The sequence below is a fragment of the Urocitellus parryii genome, chromosome 13 (assembly GCF_045843805.1).
Source record: "Urocitellus parryii isolate mUroPar1 chromosome 13, mUroPar1.hap1, whole genome shotgun sequence".
NCBI lineage: Eukaryota > Metazoa > Chordata > Mammalia > Rodentia > Sciuridae > Urocitellus > Urocitellus parryii.
The window spans coordinates 2,305,264-2,328,056 of NC_135543.1; the positions used below are offsets into that span (position 1 = coordinate 2,305,264).

Consider the following 22,793-nt stretch of genomic DNA (forward strand, 5'->3'; position numbering starts at 1 on the left):
CACTTACTGTGTCTCACCCACTGTCTCTGTCTCACCCACTGACTGTGTCTCACCCACTGACTCCGTCTCACCCACTGACTCCGTCTCACCCACTGACTGTGTCTTACCCACTGACTCCGTCTCAGCCACTGACTCTGTCTCACCCACTGACTGTGTCTCACCCACTGTCTCCGTCTCACCCACTGACTCCGTCTCACCCACTGACTGTGTCTCACCCACTGGCTCCGTCTCACCCACTGACTGTGTCTCACCCACTGACTCCGTCTCACCCACTGACTCCGTCTCACCCACTGACTCCGTCTCACCCACTGACTGTGTCTCACCCACTGACTCCGTCTCACCCACTGAGTCCGTCTCACCCACTGACTGTGTCTCACCACTGACTGTGTCTCACCCACTGACTGTGTCTCACCCACTTGCTCCGTCTCACCCACTGACTGTGTCTCACCTACTGACTCCGTCTCACCCACTGACTGTGTCTCACCCACTGGCTCCGTCTCACCCACTGACTGTGTCTCACCCACTGGCTCCGTCTCACCCACTGACTCTGTCTCACCCACTGACTGTGTCTCACCCACTGACTGTGTCTTACCCACTGACTCCGTCTGACCCACCGACTCCGTCTCACCCACCGACTCCGTCTCACCCACTGACTCTGTCTCACCAACTGACTGTGTCTCACCCACTGACTGTGTCTCACCCACTGGCTCCGTCTCACCCACTGACTCTGTCTCACCCACTGACTCCGTCTCACCCACTGACTGTGTCTCACCCACTGTCTCTGTCTCACCCACTGACTGTGTCTCACCCACTGTCTCTGTCTTACCCACTGTCTCTTACCCACTGACTCCGTCTCACCCACTGACTGTGTCTTACCCACTGACTCCGTCTCACCCACTGACTCCGTCTCACCCACTGACTGTGTCTCACTTACTGACTCCGTCTCACCCACTGGCTCTGTCTCACCCACTGACTCTGTCTTACCCACTGACTCTGTCTTACCCACTGACTCCTTCTCACCCACTGACTCCGTCTCACCCACTGACTCCGTCTCACCCACTGACTGTGTCTCACCCACTGACTGTGTCTCACCCACTGACTGTGTCTCACCCACTGTCTCTGTCTCACCCACTGACTGTGTCTCACCCACTGACTCCGTCTCACCCACTGACTCCGTCTCACCCACTGTGTCTCACCCACTGTCTCTGTCTCACCCACTGACTCTGTCTCACCCACTGACTGTGTCTCACCCACTGACTGTGTCTCACCCACTGTCTCTGTCTCACCCACTGACTGTGTCTCACCCACTGACTCCGTCTCACCCACTGACTCCGTCTCACCCACTGTGTCTCACCCACTGTCTCTGTCTCACCCACTGTCTCTGTCTCACCCACTGACTCTGTCTCACCCACTGCCTGTGTCTCACCCACTGACTGTGTCTCACCCACTGTCTCTGTCTCACCCACTGACTGTGTCTCACCCACTGACTCCGTCTCACCCACTGACTCCGTCTCACCCACTGTGTCTCACCCACTGTCTCTGTCTCACCCACTGGCTGTGTCTCACCCACTGGCTCCGTCTCACCCACTGGCTCCGTCTCACCCACTGGCTCCGTCTCACCCACTGACTGTGTCTCACCCACTGACTCCGTCTCACCCACTGACTCTGTCTCAACCACTGACTTTGTCTCACCCACTTACTGTGTCTCACCCACTGTCTCTGTCTCACCCACTGACTGTGTCTCACCCACTGACTCCGTCTCACCCACTGACTCTGTCTCACCCACTGACTCCGACTTACCCACTGACTCCGTCTCACCCACTGTGTCTCACCCACTGTCTCTGTCTCACCCACTGGCTGTGTCTCACCCACTGGCTCCGTCTCACCCACTGACTCCGTCTCACCCACTGACTGTGTCTTACCCACTGACTCTGTCTCACCCACTGACTCCGTCTCACCCACTGACTCCGTCTCACCCACTGACTGTGTCTCACCCACTGACTGCGTCTTACCCACTGACTCCGTCTCACCCACTGACTGTGTCTCACCCACTGACTGTGTCTCACCCACTGACTGTGTCTCACCCACTGGCTCCGTCTCACCCACTGGCTCCGTCTCACCCACTGACTCTGTCTCACCCACTGACTCTGTCTCACCCACTGACTCCGTCTCACCCACTGACTCTGTCTCACCCACTGACTGTGTCTCACCCACTGTCTCTGTCTCACCCACTGACTGTGTCTCACCCACTGACTCCGTCTCACCCACTGACTCTGTCTCACCCACTGACTGTGTCTCACCCACTGACTGTGTCTCACCCACTGACTCCGTCTCACCCACTGACTGTGTCTCACCCACTGACTCCGTCTCACCCACTGACTCCGTCTCACCCACTGACTGTGTCTCACCCACTGACTGTGTCTCACCCACTGACTGTGTCTCACCCACTGACTGTGTCTCACACACTGGCTCCGTCTCACCCACTGACTGTGTCTCACCCACTGACTCTGTCTCACCCACTGACTGTGTCTCACCCACTGGCTGTGTCTCAACCACTGGCTGTGTCTCACCCACTGGCTCCGTCTCACCCACTGGCTCCGTCTCACCCACTGACTCCGTCTCACCCACTGACTGTGTCTCACCCACTGACTGTGTCTCACCCACTGTCTCTGTCTCACCCACTGACTGTGTCTCACCCACTGACTCCGTCTCACCCACTGACTCCGTCTCACCCACTGACTCCGTCTCACCCACTGACTGTGTCTCACCCACTGACTCCGACTCACCCACTGACTGTGTCTCACCCACTGACTGTGTCTCACCCACTGACTGTGTCTCACCCACTGACTGTGTCTCACCCACTGACTCCGTCTCACCCACTGACTCCGTCTCACCCACTGACTGTGTCTCACCCACTGACTCCGTCTCACCCACTGACTCCGACTCACCCACTGACTCCGTCTCACCCACTGACTGTGTCTCACCACTGACTGTGTCTCACCCACTGACTGTGTCTCACCCACTGGCTCCGTCTCACCCACTGACTCCGTCTCACCCACTGACTCCGTCTCACCCACTGACTGTGTCTCACCCACTGGCTCCGTCTCACCCACTGACTGTGTCTCACCCACTGGCTCCGTCTCACCCACTGACTCTGTCTCACCCACTGACTCTGTCTCACCCACTGACTGTGTCTGGCCCACCGACTCCGTCTGACCCACCGACTCCGTCTGACCCACCGACTCCGTCTCACCCACCGACTCCGTCTCACCCACTGACTGTGTCTCACCCACTGACTGTGTCTCACCCACTGACTGTGTCTCACCCACTGGCTCCGTCTCACCCACTGGCTCCGTCTCACCCACTGGCTCCGTCTCACCCACTGACTCCGTCTCACCCACTGACTCCGTCTCACCCACTGACTGTGTCTCACCCACTGTCTCTGTCTCACCCACTGACTGTGTCTCACCCACTGTCTCTGTCTTACCCACTGTCTCTTACCCACTGACTCCGTCTCACCCACTGACTCCGTCTCACCCACTGACTGTGTCTCACCCACTGACTGTGTCTCACCCACTGACTGTGTCTCACCCACTGACTCCGTCTCACCCACTGACTCCGTCTCACCCACTGTGTCTTACCCACTGACTCCGTCTCACCCACTGACTCCGTCTCACCCACTGACTGTGTCTTACCCACTGACTCCGTCTCACCCACTGACTCCGTCTCACCCACTGACTGTGTCTCACCCACTGACTCCGTCTCACCCACTGACTCCGTCTCACCCACTGACTCCGTCTCACCCACTGACTGTGTCTTACCCACTGACTCCGTTTCACCCACTGACTCCGTCTCACCCACTGACTGTGTCTTACCCACTGACTCTGTCTCACCCACTGACTCCGTCTCACCCACTGACTCCGTCTCACCCACTGACTCCGTCTCACCCACTGACTGTGTCTCACCCACTGACTCCGTCTTACCCACTGTCTCTGTCTCACCCACTGACTGTGTCTCACCCACTGACTGTGTCTCACCCACTGACTGTGTCTCACCCACTGACTCCGTCTCACCCACTGACTCTGTCTCACCCACTGTCTCTGTCTCACCCACTGACTGTCTTCCCACTGACTCTGTCTTACCCACTGACTCCGTCTCACCCACTGACTGTGTTTACCCACTGACTCCGTCTCACCCACTGACTCCGTCTCACCCACTGACTCTGTCTCACCCACTGTCTCTGTCTCACCCACTGACTGTCTTCCCACTGACTCTGTCTTACCCACTGTCTTTTACCCACTGACTCTGTCTTACCCACTGACTCCGTCTCACCCACTGACTGTGTTTACCCACTGACTCCGTCTCACCCACTGACTCCGTCTCACCCACTGACTCTGTCTCACCCACTGTCTCTGTCTCACCCACTGACTGTCTTCCCACTGACTCTGTCTTACCCACTGTCTTTTACCCACTGACTCTGTCTTACCCACTGACTCCGTCTCACCCACTGACTCTGTCTCACCCACTATGTCTCACCCACTCTCTCTGTCTCACCCACTGTCTTCCCACTGACTGTGTCTTACCCACTGTCTCTTACCCACTGACTTCGTCTCACCCACTGACTCCGTCTCACCCACTGACTGTGTCTCACCCACTGACTCTGTCTCACCCACTGACTCCGTCTCACCCACTGACTGTGTCTTACCCACTGACTCCGTCTCACCCACTGATTCCGTCTCACCCACTGACTGTGTCTCACCCACTGACTGTGTCTCACCCACTGACTGTGTCTCACACACTGACTGTGTCTCACCCACTGGCTCCGTCTCACCCACTGACTGTGTCTCACCCACTGACTCCGTCTCACCCACTGACTGTGTCTCACCCACTGACTGTGTCTCACCCACTGACTGTGTCTCACCCAATGACTGTGTCTCACCCACTGGCTCCGTCTCACCCACTGGCTCCGTCTTACACACTGACTCCGACTTACCCACTGTCTCCGTCTCACCCACTGTGTCTCACCCACTGTCTCTGTCTCACCCACTGGCTGTGTCTCACCCACTGGCTCCGTCTCACCCACTGGCTCCGTCTCACCCACTGGCTCCGTCTCACCCACTGACTGTGTCTTACCCACTGTCTCTGTCTTACCCACTGTCTCTTACCCACTGACTCCGTCTCACCCACTGACTGTGTCTTACCCACTGACTCTGTCTCACCCACTGACTCCGTCTCACCCACTGACTCCGTCTCACCCACTGACTGCGTCTCACCCACTGACTCCGTCTCACCCACTGACTCCGTCTCACCCACTGACTGTGTCTTACCCACTGACTCCGTCTCACCGACTGACTGTGTCTCACCCACTGACTGTGTCTCACCCACTGACTGTGTCTCACCCACTGACTGTGTCTCACCCACTGGCTCCGTCTCACCCACTGACTCTGTCTCACCCACTGACTCCGTCTCACCCACTGACTCCGTCTCACCCACTGACTATGTCTCACCAACTGTCTCTGTCTCACCCACTGACTGTGTCTCACCCACTGACTCCGTCTCACCCACTGACTCTGTCTCACCCACTGACTGTGTCTCACCCACTGACTGTGTCTCACCCACTGGCTCCGTCTCACCCACTGACTCTGTCTCACCCACTGACTGTGTCTTACCCACTGACTCCGACTTACCCACTGACTCCGTCTCACCCACTGACTCCGTCTTACCCACTGACTCCGTCTCACCCACTGACTGTGTCTCACCCACTGACTCCGTCTCACCCACTGACTCTGTCTCAACCACTGACTTTGTCTCACCCACTGACTGTGTCTCACCCACTGGCTCCGTCTCACCCACTGACTGTGTTTCACCCACTGGCTCCGTCTCACCCACTGACTGTGTCTTACCCACTGACTCCGTCTCACCCACTGTGTCTCCCCACTGGCTCTGTCTCACCCACTGACTGTGTCTCACCCACTGTCTCTGTCTCACCCACTGACTGTGTCTCACCCACTGACTGTGTCTCACCCACTGTCTCTTACCCACTGTCTCTGTCTCACCCACTGACTGTGTCTCACCCACTGTCTCTTACCCACTGTCTCTGTCTTACCCACTGTCTCTTACCCACTGACTCTGTCTCACCCACTGACTGTGTCTCACACACTGACTGTGTCTCACCCACTGACTCCGTCTCACCCACTGACTCCGTGTCACCCACTGACTGTGTCTCACCCACTGACTGTGTCTCACCCAATGACTGTGTCTCACCCACTGACTCTGTCTCACCCACTGACTCTGTCTCACCCACTGACTGTGTCTCACCCACTGACTGTGTCTCACCCACTGGCTCCGTCTCACCCACTGACTGTGTCTCACCCACCGACTCCGTCTCACCCACTGACTCTGTCTCACCCACTGACTGTGTCTCACCCACTGACTGTGTCTCACCCACTGGGTCCGTCTCACCCACTGACTGTGTCTCACCCACTGACTGTGTCTCACCCACTGACTCCGTCTCACCCACTGGCTCTGTCTCACCCACTGACTCTGTCTTACCCACTGACTCTGTCTTACCCACTGACTCCTTCTCACCCACTGTCTCTGTCTCACCCACTGACTCTGTCTCACCCACTTACTGTGTCTCACCCACTGTCTCTGTCTCACCCACTGACTGTGTCTCACCCACTGACTCCGTCTCACCCACTGACTCCGTCTCACCCACTGACTGTGTCTTACCCACTGACTCCGTCTCAGCCACTGACTCTGTCTCACCCACTGACTGTGTCTCACCCACTGTCTCCGTCTCACCCACTGACTCCGTCTCACCCACTGACTGTGTCTCACCCACTGGCTCCGTCTCACCCACTGACTGTGTCTCACCCACTGACTCCGTCTCACCCACTGACTCCGTCTCACCCACTGACTCCGTCTCACCCACTGACTGTGTCTCACCCACTGACTCCGTCTCACCCACTGAGTCCGTCTCACCCACTGACTGTGTCTCACCACTGACTGTGTCTCACCCACTGACTGTGTCTCACCCACTTGCTCCGTCTCACCCACTGACTGTGTCTCACCTACTGACTCCGTCTCACCCACTGACTGTGTCTCACCCACTGGCTCCGTCTCACCCACTGACTGTGTCTCACCCACTGGCTCCGTCTCACCCACTGACTCTGTCTCACCCACTGACTGTGTCTCACCCACTGACTGTGTCTTACCCACTGACTCCGTCTGACCCACCGACTCCGTCTCACCCACCGACTCCGTCTCACCCACTGACTCTGTCTCACCAACTGACTGTGTCTCACCCACTGACTGTGTCTCACCCACTGGCTCCGTCTCACCCACTGACTCTGTCTCACCCACTGACTCCGTCTCACCCACTGACTGTGTCTCACCCACTGTCTCTGTCTCACCCACTGACTGTGTCTCACCCACTGTCTCTGTCTTACCCACTGTCTCTTACCCACTGACTCCGTCTCACCCACTGACTGTGTCTTACCCACTGACTCCGTCTCACCCACTGACTCCGTCTCACCCACTGACTGTGTCTCACTTACTGACTCCGTCTCACCCACTGGCTCTGTCTCACCCACTGACTCTGTCTTACCCACTGACTCTGTCTTACCCACTGACTCCTTCTCACCCACTGTCTCTGTCTCACCCACTGACTCTGTCTCACCCACTTACTGTGTCTCACCCACTGTCTCTGTCTCACCCACTGACTGTGTCTCACCCACTGACTCCGTCTCACCCACTGACTCCGTCTCACCCACTGTGTCTCACCCACTGTCTCTGTCTCACCCACTGGCTGTGTCTCACCCACTGGCTCCGTCTCACCCACTGGCTCCGTCTCACCCACTGGCTCCGTCTCACCCACTGACTGTGTCTCACCCACTGACTCCGTCTCACCCACTGACTCTGTCTCAACCACTGACTTTGTCTCACCCACTTACTGTGTCTCACCCACTGTCTCTGTCTCACCCACTGACTGTGTCTCACCCACTGACTCCGTCTCACCCACTGACTCTGTCTCACCCACTGACTCCGACTTACCCACTGACTCCGTCTCACCCACTGTGTCTCACCCACTATCTCTGTCTCACCCACTGGCTGTGTCTCACCCACTGGCTGTGTCTCACCCACTGGCTCCGTCTCACCCACTGGCTCCGTCTCACCCACTGACTGTGTCTTACCCACTGTCTCTTACCCACTGACTCCGTCTCACCCACTGACTGTGTCTTACCCACTGACTCTGTCTCACCCACTGACTCCGTCTCACCCACTGACTCCGTCTCACCCACTGACTGTGTCTCACCCACTGACTGCGTCTTACCCACTGACTCCGTCTCACCCACTGACTGTGTCTCACCCACTGACTGTGTCTCACCCACTGACTGTGTCTCACCCACTGGCTCCGTCTCACCCACTGGCTCCGTCTCACCCACTGACTCTGTCTCACCCACTGACTCTGTCTCACCCACTGACTCCGTCTCACCCACTGACTCTGTCTCACCCACTGACTGTGTCTCACCCACTGTCTCTGTCTCACCCACTGACTGTGTCTCACCCACTGACTCCGTCTCACCCACTGACTCTGTCTCACCCACTGACTGTGTCTCACCCACTGACTGTGTCTCACCCACTGGCTCCGTCTCACCCACTGGCTCCGTCTCACCCACTGACTCCGTCTCACCCACTGACTCTGTCTCACCCATTGACTGTGTCTCACCCACTGACTCCGTCTCACCCACTGACTCTGTCTCACCCACTGACTGTGTCTCACCCACTGACTGTGTCTCACCCACTGGCTCCGTCTCACCCACTGCCTACGTCTTACCCACTGACTCCGACTTACCCACTGACTCCATCTCACCCACTGACTCTGTCTTACCCACTGACTCCGTCTCACCCACTGACTGTGTCTTACCCACTGACTCCGTCTCACCCACTGACTCTGTCTCAACCACTGACTGTGTCTCACCCACTGACTGTGTCTCACCCACTGGCTCCGTCTCACCCACTGACTGTGTCTCACCCACTGACTCCGTCTCACCCACTGACTCCGTCTCACCCACTGACTCCGTCTCACCCACTGACTGTGTCTCACCCACTGACTCCGACTCACCCACTGACTGTGTCTCACCCACTGACTGTGTCTCACCCACTGACTGTGTCTCACCCACTGACTGTGTCTCACCCACTGACTCCGTCTCACCCACTGACTCCGTCTCACCCACTGACTGTGTCTCACCCACTGACTCCGTCTCACCCACTGACTCCGACTCACCCACTGACTCCGTCTCACCCACTGACTGTGTCTCACCACTGACTGTGTCTCACCCACTGACTGTGTCTCACCCACTGGCTCCGTCTCACCCACTGACTCCGTCTCACCCACTGACTCCGTCTCACCCACTGACTGTGTCTCACCCACTGGCTCCGTCTCACCCACTGACTGTGTCTCACCCACTGGCTCCGTCTCACCCACTGACTCTGTCTCACCCACTGACTCTGTCTCACCCACTGACTGTGTCTGGCCCACCGACTCCGTCTGACCCACCGACTCCGTCTGACCCACCGACTCCGTCTCACCCACCGACTCCGTCTCACCCACTGACTGTGTCTCACCCACTGACTGTGTCTCACCCACTGACTGTGTCTCACCCACTGGCTCCGTCTCACCCACTGGCTCCGTCTCACCCACTGGCTCCGTCTCACCCACTGACTCCGTCTCACCCACTGACTCCGTCTCACCCACTGACTGTGTCTCACCCACTGTCTCTGTCTCACCCACTGACTGTGTCTCACCCACTGTCTCTGTCTTACCCACTGTCTCTTACCCACTGACTCCGTCTCACCCACTGACTCCGTCTCACCCACTGACTGTGTCTCACCCACTGACTGTGTCTCACCCACTGACTGTGTCTCACCCACTGACTCCGTCTCACCCACTGACTCCGTCTCACCCACTGTGTCTTACCCACTGACTCCGTCTCACCCACTGACTCCGTCTCACCCACTGACTGTGTCTTACCCACTGACTCTGTCTCACCCACTGACTCCGTCTCACCCACTGACTGTGTCTCACCCACTGACTCCGTCTCACCCACTGACTCCGTCTCACCCACTGACTCCGTCTCACCCACTGACTGTGTCTTACCCACTGACTCCGTTTCACCCACTGACTCCGTCTCACCCACTGACTGTGTCTTACCCACTGACTCCGTCTCACCCACTGACTCCGTCTCACCCACTGACTCCGTCTCACCCACTGACTCCGTCTCACCCACTGACTGTGTCTCACCCACTGACTCCGTCTTACCCACTGTCTCTGTCTCACCCACTGACTGTGTCTCACCCACTGACTGTGTCTCACCCACTGACTGTGTCTCACCCACTGACTCCGTCTCACCCACTGACTCTGTCTCACCCACTGTCTCTGTCTCACCCACTGACTGTCTTCCCACTGACTCTGTCTTACCCACTGACTCCGTCTCACCCACTGACTGTGTTTACCCACTGACTCCGTCTCACCCACTGACTCCGTCTCACCCACTGACTCTGTCTCACCCACTGTCTCTGTCTCACCCACTGACTGTCTTCCCACTGACTCTGTCTTACCCACTGTCTTTTACCCACTGACTCTGTCTTACCCACTGACTCCGTCTCACCCACTGACTGTGTTTACCCACTGACTCCGTCTCACCCACTGACTCCGTCTCACCCACTGACTCTGTCTCACCCACTGTCTCTGTCTCACCCACTGACTGTCTTCCCACTGACTCTGTCTTACCCACTGTCTTTTACCCACTGACTCTGTCTTACCCACTGACTCCGTCTCACCCACTGACTCTGTCTCACCCACTATGTCTCACCCACTCTCTCTGTCTCACCCACTGTCTTCCCACTGACTGTGTCTTACCCACTGTCTCTTACCCACTGACTTCGTCTCACCCACTGACTCCGTCTCACCCACTGACTGTGTCTCACCCACTGACTCTGTCTCACCCACTGACTCCGTCTCACCCACTGACTGTGTCTTACCCACTGACTCCGTCTCACCCACTGATTCCGTCTCACCCACTGACTGTGTCTCACCCACTGACTGTGTCTCACCCACTGACTGTGTCTCACACACTGACTGTGTCTCACCCACTGGCTCCGTCTCACCCACTGACTGTGTCTCACCCACTGACTCCGTCTCACCCACTGACTGTGTCTCACCCACTGACTGTGTCTCACCCACTGACTGTGTCTCACCCAATGACTGTGTCTCACCCACTGGCTCCGTCTCACCCACTGGCTCCGACTTACCCACTGTCTCCGTCTCACCCACTGTGTCTCACCCACTGTCTCTGTCTCACCCACTGGCTGTGTCTCACCCACTGGCTCCGTCTCACCCACTGGCTCCGTCTCACCCACTGACTGTGTCTTACCCACTGTCTCTGTCTTACCCACTGTCTCTTACCCACTGACTCCGTCTCACCCACTGACTGTGTCTTACCCACTGACTCTGTCTCACCCACTGACTCCGTCTCACCCACTGACTCCGTCTCACCCACTGACTGCGTCTCACCCACTGACTCCGTCTCACCCACTGACTCCGTCTCACCCACTGACTGTGTCTTACCCACTGACTCCGTCTCACCGACTGACTGTGTCTCACCCACTGACTGTGTCTCACCCACTGACTGTGTCTCACCCACTGACTGTGTCTCACCCACTGGCTCCGTCTCACCCACTGACTCTGTCTCACCCACTGACTCCGTCTCACCCACTGACTCCGTCTCACCCACTGACTATGTCTCACCAACTGTCTCTGTCTCACCCACTGACTGTGTCTCACCCACTGACTCCGTCTCACCCACTGACTCTGTCTCACCCACTGACTGTGTCTCACCCACTGACTGTGTCTCACCCACTGGCTCCGTCTCACCCACTGACTCTGTCTCACCCACTGACTGTGTCTTACCCACTGACTCCGACTTACCCACTGACTCCGTCTCACCCACTGACTCTGTCTCACCCACTGACTCCGTCTCACCCACTGACTGTGTCTCACCCACTGACTCCGTCTCACCCACTGACTCTGTCTCAACCACTGACTTTGTCTCACCCACTGACTGTGTCTCACCCACTGGCTCCGTCTCACCCACTGACTGTGTTTCACCCACTGGCTCCGTCTCACCCACTGACTGTGTCTTACCCACTGACTCCGTCTCACCCACTGTGTCTCCCCACTGGCTCTGTCTCACCCACTGACTGTGTCTCACCCACTGTCTCTGTCTCACCCACTGACTGTGTCTCACCCACTGACTGTGTCTCACCCACTGTCTCTTACCCACTGTCTCTGTCTCACCCACTGACTGTGTCTCACCCACTGTCTCTTACCCACTGTCTCTGTCTTACCCACTGTCTCTTACCCACTGACTCTGTCTCACCCACTGACTGTGTCTCACACACTGACTGTGTCTCACCCACTGACTCCGTCTCACCCACTGACTCCGTGTCACCCACTGACTGTGTCTCACCCACTGACTGTGTCTCACCCAATGACTGTGTCTCACCCACTGACTCTGTCTCACCCACTGACTCTGTCTCACCCACTGACTGTGTCTCACCCACTGACTGTGTCTCACCCACTGGCTCCGTCTCACCCACTGACTGTGTCTCACCCACCGACTCCGTCTCACCCACTGACTCTGTCTCACCCACTGACTGTGTCTCACCCACTGACTGTGTCTCACCCACTGGGTCCGTCTCACCCACTGACTGTGTCTCACCCACTGACTGTGTCTCACCCACTGACTCCGTCTCACCCACTGGCTCTGTCTCACCCACTGACTCTGTCTTACCCACTGACTCTGTCTTACCCACTGACTCCTTCTCACCCACTGTCTCTGTCTCACCCACTGACTCTGTCTCACCCACTTACTGTGTCTCACCCACTGTCTCTGTCTCACCCACTGACTGTGTCTCACCCACTGACTCCGTCTCACCCACTGACTCCGTCTCACCCACTGACTGTGTCTTACCCACTGACTCCGTCTCAGCCACTGACTCTGTCTCACCCACTGACTGTGTCTCACCCACTGTCTCCGTCTCACCCACTGACTCCGTCTCACCCACTGACTGTGTCTCACCCACTGGCTCCGTCTCACCCACTGACTGTGTCTCACCCACTGACTCCGTCTCACCCACTGACTCCGTCTCACCCACTGACTCCGTCTCACCCACTGACTGTGTCTCACCCACTGACTCCGTCTCACCCACTGAGTCCGTCTCACCCACTGACTGTGTCTCACCACTGACTGTGTCTCACCCACTGACTGTGTCTCACCCACTTGCTCCGTCTCACCCACTGACTGTGTCTCACCTACTGACTCCGTCTCACCCACTGACTGTGTCTCACCCACTGGCTCCGTCTCACCCACTGACTGTGTCTCACCCACTGGCTCCGTCTCACCCACTGACTCTGTCTCACCCACTGACTGTGTCTCACCCACTGACTGTGTCTTACCCACTGACTCCGTCTGACCCACCGACTCCGTCTCACCCACCGACTCCGTCTCACCCACTGACTCTGTCTCACCAACTGACTGTGTCTCACCCACTGACTGTGTCTCACCCACTGGCTCCGTCTCACCCACTGACTCTGTCTCACCCACTGACTCCGTCTCACCCACTGACTGTGTCTCACCCACTGTCTCTGTCTCACCCACTGACTGTGTCTCACCCACTGTCTCTGTCTTACCCACTGTCTCTTACCCACTGACTCCGTCTCACCCACTGACTGTGTCTTACCCACTGACTCCGTCTCACCCACTGACTCCGTCTCACCCACTGACTGTGTCTCACTTACTGACTCCGTCTCACCCACTGGCTCTGTCTCACCCACTGACTCTGTCTTACCCACTGACTCTGTCTTACCCACTGACTCCTTCTCACCCACTGTCTCTGTCTCACCCACTGACTCTGTCTCACCCACTTACTGTGTCTCACCCACTGTCTCTGTCTCACCCACTGACTGTGTCTCACCCACTGACTCCGTCTCACCCACTGACTCCGTCTCACCCACTGTGTCTCACCCACTGTCTCTGTCTCACCCACTGGCTGTGTCTCACCCACTGGCTCCGTCTCACCCACTGGCTCCGTCTCACCCACTGGCTCCGTCTCACCCACTGACTGTGTCTCACCCACTGACTCCGTCTCACCCACTGACTCTGTCTCAACCACTGACTTTGTCTCACCCACTTACTGTGTCTCACCCACTGTCTCTGTCTCACCCACTGACTGTGTCTCACCCACTGACTCCGTCTCACCCACTGACTCTGTCTCACCCACTGACTCCGACTTACCCACTGACTCCGTCTCACCCACTGTGTCTCACCCACTATCTCTGTCTCACCCACTGGCTGTGTCTCACCCACTGGCTGTGTCTCACCCACTGGCTCCGTCTCACCCACTGGCTCCGTCTCACCCACTGACTGTGTCTTACCCACTGTCTCTTACCCACTGACTCCGTCTCACCCACTGACTGTGTCTTACCCACTGACTCTGTCTCACCCACTGACTCCGTCTCACCCACTGACTCCGTCTCACCCACTGACTGTGTCTCACCCACTGACTGCGTCTTACCCACTGACTCCGTCTCACCCACTGACTGTGTCTCACCCACTGACTGTGTCTCACCCACTGACTGTGTCTCACCCACTGGCTCCGTCTCACCCACTGGCTCCGTCTCACCCACTGACTCTGTCTCACCCACTGACTCTGTCTCACCCACTGACTCCGTCTCACCCACTGACTCTGTCTCACCCACTGACTGTGTCTCACCCACTGTCTCTGTCTCACCCACTGACTGTGTCTCACCCACTGACTCCGTCTCACCCACTGACTCTGTCTCACCCACTGACTGTGTCTCACCCACTGACTGTGTCTCACCCACTGGCTCCGTCTCACCCACTGGCTCCGTCTCACCCACTGACTCCGTCTCACCCACTGACTCTGTCTCACCCATTGACTGTGTCTCACCCACTGACTCCGTCTCACCCACTGACTCTGTCTCACCCACTGACTGTGTCTCACCCACTGACTGTGTCTCACCCACTGGCTCCGTCTCACCCACTGCCTACGTCTTACCCACTGACTCCGACTTACCCACTGACTCCATCTCACCCACTGACTCTGTCTTACCCACTGACTCCGTCTCACCCACTGACTGTGTCTTACCCACTGACTCCGTCTCACCCACTGACTCTGTCTCAACCACTGACTGTGTCTCACCCACTGACTGTGTCTCACCCACTGGCTCCGTCTCACCCACTGACTGTGTTTCACCCACTGGCTCCGTCTCACCCACTGACTCCGTCTCACCCACTGACTGTGTCTCACCCACTGACTGTGTCTTACCCACTGACTCCGTCTCACCCACTGTGTCTCCCCACTGGCTCTGTCTCACCCACTGACTGTGTCTCACCCACTGTCTCTGTCTCACCCACTGACTGTGTCTCACCCACTGTCTCTTACCCACTGTCTCTGTCTCACCCACTGCCTGTGTCTCACCCACTGTCTCTTACCCACTGTCTCTGTCTTACCCACTGTCTCTTACCCACTGACTCTGTCTCACCCACTGACTGTGTCTCACACACTGACTGTGTCTCACCCACTGACTCCGTCTCACCCACTGACTGTGTCTCACCCACTGACTCCGTCTCACCCACTGACTCCGTCTCACCCACTGACTGTGTCTCACCCACTGACTGTGTCTCACCCAATGACTGTGTCTCACCCACCGACTCCGTCTCACCCACTGACTCTGTCTCACCCACTGACTGTGTCTCACCCACTGACTGTGTCTCACCCACTGGCTCCGTCTCACCCACTGACTGTGTCTCACCCACTGACTCCGTCTCACCCACTGGCTCTGTCTCACCCACTGACTCTGTCTTACCCACTGACTCTGTCTTACCCACTGACTCCTTCTCACCCACTGACTCTGTCTCACCCACTGACTGTGTCTCACCCACTGTCTCTGTCTTACCAACTGACTGTGTCTCACCCACTGACTCCGTCTCACCCACTGACTCTGTCTCACCCACTGACTCTGTCTCACCCACTGACTGTGTCTTACCCACTGACTCCGTCTCACCCACTGACTGTGTCTCACCCACTGACTCTGTCTCACCCACTGACTCTGTGTCACCCACTGACTCCGTCTCACCCACTGACTGTGTCTCACCCACTGACTGTGTCTCACCCACTGTCTCTGTCTCACCCACTGACTGTGTCTCACCCACTGACTCCGTCTCACCCACTGACTCTGTCTCAACCACTGACTGTGTCTCACCCACTGACTCCGTCTCACCCACTGGCTCCGTCTCACCCACTGACTGTGTTTCACCCACTGGCTCCGTCTCACCCACTGACTCCGTCTCACCCACTGACTCCGTCTCACCCACTGACTGTGTCTCACCCACTGACTGTGTCTTACCCACTGACTCCGTCTCACCCACTGTGTCTCCCCACTGGCTCTCTCTCACCCACTGACTGTGTCTCACCCACTGTCTCTGTCTCACCCACTGACTGTGTCTCACCCACTGTCTCTTACCCACTGTCTCTGTCTCACCCACTGCCTGTGTCTCACCCACTGTCTCTTACCCACTGTCTCTGTCTTACCCACTGTCTCTTACCCACTGACTCTGTCTCACCCACTGACTGTGTCTCACACACTGACTGTGTCTCACCCACTGACTCCGTCTCACCCACTGACTGTGTCTCACCCACTGACTCCGTCTCACCCACTGACTCCGTCTCACCCACTGACTGTGTCTCACCCACTGACTGTGTCTCACCCAATGACTGTGTCTCACCCACCGACTCCGTCTCACCCACCGACTCCGTCTCACCCACTGACTGTGTCTCACCCACTGACTGTGTCTCACCCACTGGCTCTGTCTCACCCACTGACTGTGTCTCACCCACTGACTGTGTCTCACCCACTGACTCCGTCTCACCCACTGGCTCTGTCTCACCCACTGACTCTGTCTTACCCACTGACTCTGTCTTACCCACTGACTCCTTCTCACCCACTGACTCTGTCTCACCCACTGACTGTGTCTCACCCACTGTCTCTGTCTTACCCACTGACTGTGTCTCACCCACTGACTCCGTCTCACCCACTGACTCTGTCTCACCCACTGACTCTGTCTCACCCACTGACTGTGTCTTACCCACTGACTCCGTCTCACCCACTGACTCTGTCTCACCCACTGACTCTGTCTCACCCACTGACTCTGTGTCACCCACTGACTCCGTCTCACCCACTGACTGTGTCTCACCCACTGACTGTGTCTCACCCACTGTCTCTGTCTCACCCACTGACTGTGTCTCACCCACTGACTCCGTCTCACCCACTGACTCTGTCTCACCCACTGACTGTGTCTCACCCACTGACTGTGTCTCACCCACTGGCTCCGTCTCACCCACTGGCTCCGTCTTACCCACTGACTCTGACTTACCCACCTACTCCGTCTCACCCACTGACTCTGTCTTACCCACTGACTCCGTCTCACCCACTGACTGTGTCTTACCCACTGACTCCGTCTCACCCACTGACTCTGTCTCAACCACTGACTGTGTCTCACCCACTGACTGTGTCTCACCCACTGACTGTGTCTCACCCACTGGCTCCGTCTCACCCACTGACTCCGTCTCACCCAACGACTCCGTCTCACCCACTGACTGTGTCTTACCCACTGACTCTGTCTCACCCACTTGTCTCCCCACTGGCTCTGTCTCACCCACTGACTGTGTCTCACCCACTGTCTCTGTCTCACCCACTGACTGTGTCTCACCCACTGTCTCTTACCCACTGACTCTGTCTTACCCACTGTCTCTTACCCACTGACTCTGTCTCACCCACTGACTGTGTCTCACACACTGACTCCGTCTCACCCACTGACTCCGTCTCACCCACTGACTGTGTCTCACACACTGACTGTGTCTCACCCACTGACTCCGTCTCACCCACTGACTGTGTCTCACCCACTGACTGTGTCTCACCCACTGTCTCTGTCTCCCCACTGGCTCTGTCTCACCCAACAGTGGAGTATTTGGCTGTGAATGCTATGCTCAGGTTTGAATGCTCAAGCAAAGCTAGCCAATGAGCAGGACATAGAGAAACGTTTTCATTACTCTTTATATTTTATGGCCTGGTTGGCAAAGGCATAGTTATCATAGTAAGAAGACCCAGCGCTCGGCACGCTCTTGGTTAATTCACACTTAACAGCATACCTCGGATATCTTTCATATTTTATTTTTACCCTACAGTCCTGGGGACTGAACCCAGGACCTTGTGCATGCTAAGCACTCCCACAGTGAGCTACGCCCCATTGGTCCAGTGTCACACCTGACACATAACAGATATTCCTGAGTTAAATAAGTTAATAAATATCGCACCAAAGATAACAGTAATAACATCAACTCCCAGCTAATGGCAGCCACAATATACCAAGTACTTTCTATGAGCACCTCAGGTAGTTTTTCCATTCATAAGTTAGGAAAATTACATGACAGATGTTATGTCCACATTTTTCACATAAGAAAATTAAGTCAGAGAAAAATTAGGTAATTTTACCAAAATTACACAGCAGGCTATGGATGAGCCAGGGTTAGATTACAAGCTGAGGGGCATTTTCTTTCCTCCAAGCCACATGATACATCATCCCAAAACAAGTGTTTCTCATACCTGTGTGTATCCTTATATGTCGCGTTAGCTGACTTGGCTTTTGAAATGTCTTTCCGCAGTGTGGACATGAATATGTGAATCCACTCCTGTCAACATTCCGGTTATAAGACCTGGTTCCAGACACCCTAGTGTGACAGAGGAAGGTGCTCTTTAGATTATCTCCTTTTGTTTTTTTACACATTTTTTTTTTTTTTTTTTTTTTTTAGAGAGAGAGAGAGGAGAGAGAGAATTTTAATATTTATTTTTCATTTTTTGGCAGACACAACATCTTTGTTGGTATGTGGTGCTGAGGATCGAACCCGGGTCGCACGCATGCCAGGCAAGCGCGCTACCGCTGAGCCACATCCCCAGCCCAGATTATCTCCTTTACATTACAGGTTCACAGTGAAAACACTTGCCAGGCGGCCAGCGGGCGGGTCATGCAAACAGGTTCTAGAGGTCAGTCGTGCCCACACACACCCTAGTTTTGTGAATTCAGTATCATGAACTTCATTTTTTTCTATTTTCTATTGAAAAGAGAAACTTGGTTTTTCCAGGTCTGGACGCTGCAGTTGGCAGGCACGGGCTCTGCCTGCCATGGTCAAATATGGAGACACTGGCAGGTATGATTTCCATGGGGACACTAACTGCACGCCGCCTCCTGCAGTCTGTTTGCTTTCCTAGTGTATGGACTCTGATGATTTCCACCTGGAACTCCCACAACCTGGCCACCCCTCTGAACTCCAGCCCTGGACGGTGGCTCTGTTGGCCTAGCCTCGTGACTGCTAGCCAGAAGCTCCAGCCTGACCCATCCAACAAAGTACTCTGATTCTTTCCAACCTGCCCCTTTCCACATCAGGACCCAGAGGCTCCTAAGTGCACAGATTTGAAACTCAGAAGTCACAATGGATCCTTCAAGACCCTCTCCAAGTCACTGGCTTTATTATGAAACACCCCTCTCAACTTCCAGCCACCTTCTCATCACAGACAGCCCTGTCCTTTCCCAGTGGCCTGGTCAGCCTTGGCCTGTGGGTAAAGTCTTCTAAGGGCCACCCTCAGGGATGAGAACCCTGACTCCTGGGACAGTGACCTCCCTCACACCCCCATGCCTGCCCTCTGCAGGGGCACGCACCACCCTGGCCGCCTTCCTGCTCTCAACCCAGGAAGCTCAGGCTAGGATTCTGCACGCCCTCCCGGCAGGCTGGCTGCCCTTTGTGTGGTCCTGCCCGTTCCTTCAAAAACCCTCCTTAGGAGACCCGGGTCAAAGAGCTGCCTCACTCTGATCAGGCGCTCACCTTGACTGACCCCTTCACATGGTCCTACTAAAGGACAGCTCCCTGAGGACACAGCCTCAGCTGCCTGGTTCATCCCTCAATCTGCAACGACCTAGAAGCTAGGGCTACCTAGGTGTAATTACCACCTGGACATCCCCAGTCACCTCCAAAACCTTTAGAAGAAACATCAAAAACACCAATGCTAAGCCTCATCTGAGTAACAAGCTGATAGTAGCGGATGCATCGTAAAAGCAGCAGATCAGCCCACAAATGCAGAGCCGGACCTGTTCTACAGCTTTTACACCATGGCTGGCACCTCCCACTGACCTTCCCAGTGACCTGCACTACCGTGGACCTGAACCAGGTGTGCGGAGCAGTGGTCTGGTGCCACACCGTCATGTGGTCTCACTTGGGGGACAGTATGTACTTCTCATCCATCATGGCAAAGAAGGCCAGGTTCAGAATTCTACCAAGCTCAAAGGACAGTCCATACCTAACTTTATAGTGAGTCTTCACATGGTCCTTCAGCTCTGCTGAGGTCTCGAACTCCTCCTTGCAGGACTTGCAGGTGTGGCTACGGGTGTTCGCCAGCTCCCGCCGGTGCTCTTCCAGGTGGATGGCCAGCTGGCTCTGCAGCGTGAACTCATCCCCACACTCCGAGCAGATGAGGTTCTGGAAGAAGAAATGCAGCTGTGAGCGGGACAGACACTGCCAAGCCACTGCTCCCTAAAAGACCTGGCACCTGAACAGTCAATAGATACACATTCTTCCCTCCTAGCAAACATTATTTTCACATCTCAAAAAATAACCACTTTCCAGATTTGAATGGATAAAAATCATCTTTACTGGAAGAGAAAGACTAGAAAAGGATGGGGAAACAACGCAATTTTTAAGACAAATGAACTCTATACCCATGTGGCTTCAACAGCTAGCATTGGAGCCACCTATTCCCTAAACCTCGAAGGAACAGAATGACTTCAACCTGCAACAGGGCCAGGAGAGAATTCAAGGACAGACTGTGCTTTAGCATACCACTTAAACAGAACAAAGACTCAGGAGGTTCAAATGGAGACGCTACATCCTCTGTTCAGTGTGATCTACGGGCACAGTTGATCTTGAATCGCCCTGCATGTGTGCCAGGAAACAGGCTAAAATACAGGACAGCACAGACCCACCGCAAAAAAACAAAAAAGACTAAGGATCTGAACTGACCACCAGGCACAGTGGTGTGCACTGTGATCCAGCTTCTGGGGAGTCTGAGGCAGGAGATCACAAGTTCAAGGCCAGTCTGGGCAACTTAGCAAGACGTTGCTCAAAACATTTTTTTAAAGGGCTGGGTATGGGGCATAGAGGTAGAATGTTCCTGAGTTCAACCCCTCATACCAAAAAGAAAAACACTGAGTTAACTGTATTTGGGTAATCTTTAGTAATGCACCTCACCTGCTGGGGGATTGCTGGTGCTATTGCTACTGCTGCTCCATTGCAGCTAGCTGGCACTGGCCCACACAAGCTGCAGGTAAGTCCACCTTCCCTGCAGGGTGCTGGGGACAGGCTGCAGTAGCCTGGGAGACCATGACAAAACCCACTCTGCTGAGATCGTCGCAGAAGATGCACTGTGGTACAAAGCCAGTGCTCGCAGCCACGCCAGTGGCCCTCAGCCGGGCACAGGCTCCAGTCATGTACCCACATGCAGTTCCATAATATATCACTTCCTTAAATGATTTATGCTAGTATTTATAGTCCCTCCAAACAAACTGTCCAAACATGAAAAAGTGAGTTTAATCTGTCAATGAACATAAGTGGTTACTTCCAAATTAAAGGCTGTAGCTCAGAGGCAGAGTGCTTGCCCAGCAATGTGTGAGGCACTGGGTTCAATCCTTAGCACCACATACAAATACAATAATGGCATTTCAGCCATCTACAACTACAAAAAAATTTTTTTGAAATTGCACTTCTCTCCATTCAAATTTCTTCTAATTACTGTGGATATCGTTTTGTAAATGTATGCAAACCTTGTTACAATCAGGCCATTGTAAATGATCCTACCTAGAATTATGCTTCAGGAAATGACAGGATGAATAAAATACTTTGAGCAGTCCAACCATGATTTAAACTTAAATGACTTTAAATTAGCATTATTATATAATAATTGAAGAAAATAATTAATTACTAGGTTGTTAGTGATGTGCTGATAATAAAGAAAATTTACTCTAGGATCCTGCCAAAAAGGAAGCAATTATCTATATCTTCCCTTACTGCATCTCTACAGAAAAGGCCTGCCCTCTTCATCCCTGCATGCTGGGCAGAAGGAAATGCTCGTCCTCGTAACAAAGATCCCCCCACGTCTCTCTTTCAAAGTACAAAGCTGAACTTGACCCTCACATCTACCCTCCGGCCTTACTCTCTCACACTCTGCTCACATCCGTCCTCTTCACTAGCTGCTGTACCAAAGGACCAGGTTACATATCTCAGGGACTGTCTCCATGGATACTGTCAGATGTTCCTCAGAAGCATCTGATGACTCCACAGAGCAGAGCAGAGCAGACAGTGCTGGGGAGGAAGGCGAGCACAGGGAGAGTGAGGAGGCAACAGAGCCAGTCATGTTTTTATGTATGTGCAAACACACCACAAGTCCATTCTGTATTGTGAAAATGCTGGCGTGTGCCCGATTCACTGGGCTGGAAAGCAGGGCTGAGCTTCCCTGGGTCAGAGCCAAGATGGGCCATCACTGTCCCTCTGCTCTCCACCCAGTATTCCGGAGGAGCCAGGACCTTCCTCCAGCTCTGCAC

The 22,793-nt window shown here is 55.2% G+C and overlaps 1 protein-coding gene across 3 annotated transcripts in view; it reads right to left on the reverse strand.

The window, feature by feature from the left end:
* Znf236 (zinc finger protein 236) overlaps positions 1-22,793 on the reverse strand; it is a 123,165-nt gene that overhangs the window by 84,838 nt on the left and 15,534 nt on the right. For all 3 annotated transcript variants that reach the window (XM_077792167.1, XM_077792165.1, XM_077792166.1), the window contains exons 4-5: positions 20,498-20,676; positions 18,752-18,876 (exon numbers count right to left, since the gene is read on the reverse strand). In XM_077792167.1, coding sequence (XP_077648293.1) covers positions 18,752-18,876; positions 20,498-20,676 — 304 coding nt within the window. The remainder of the gene's footprint in view (positions 1-18,751; positions 18,877-20,497; positions 20,677-22,793) is intronic.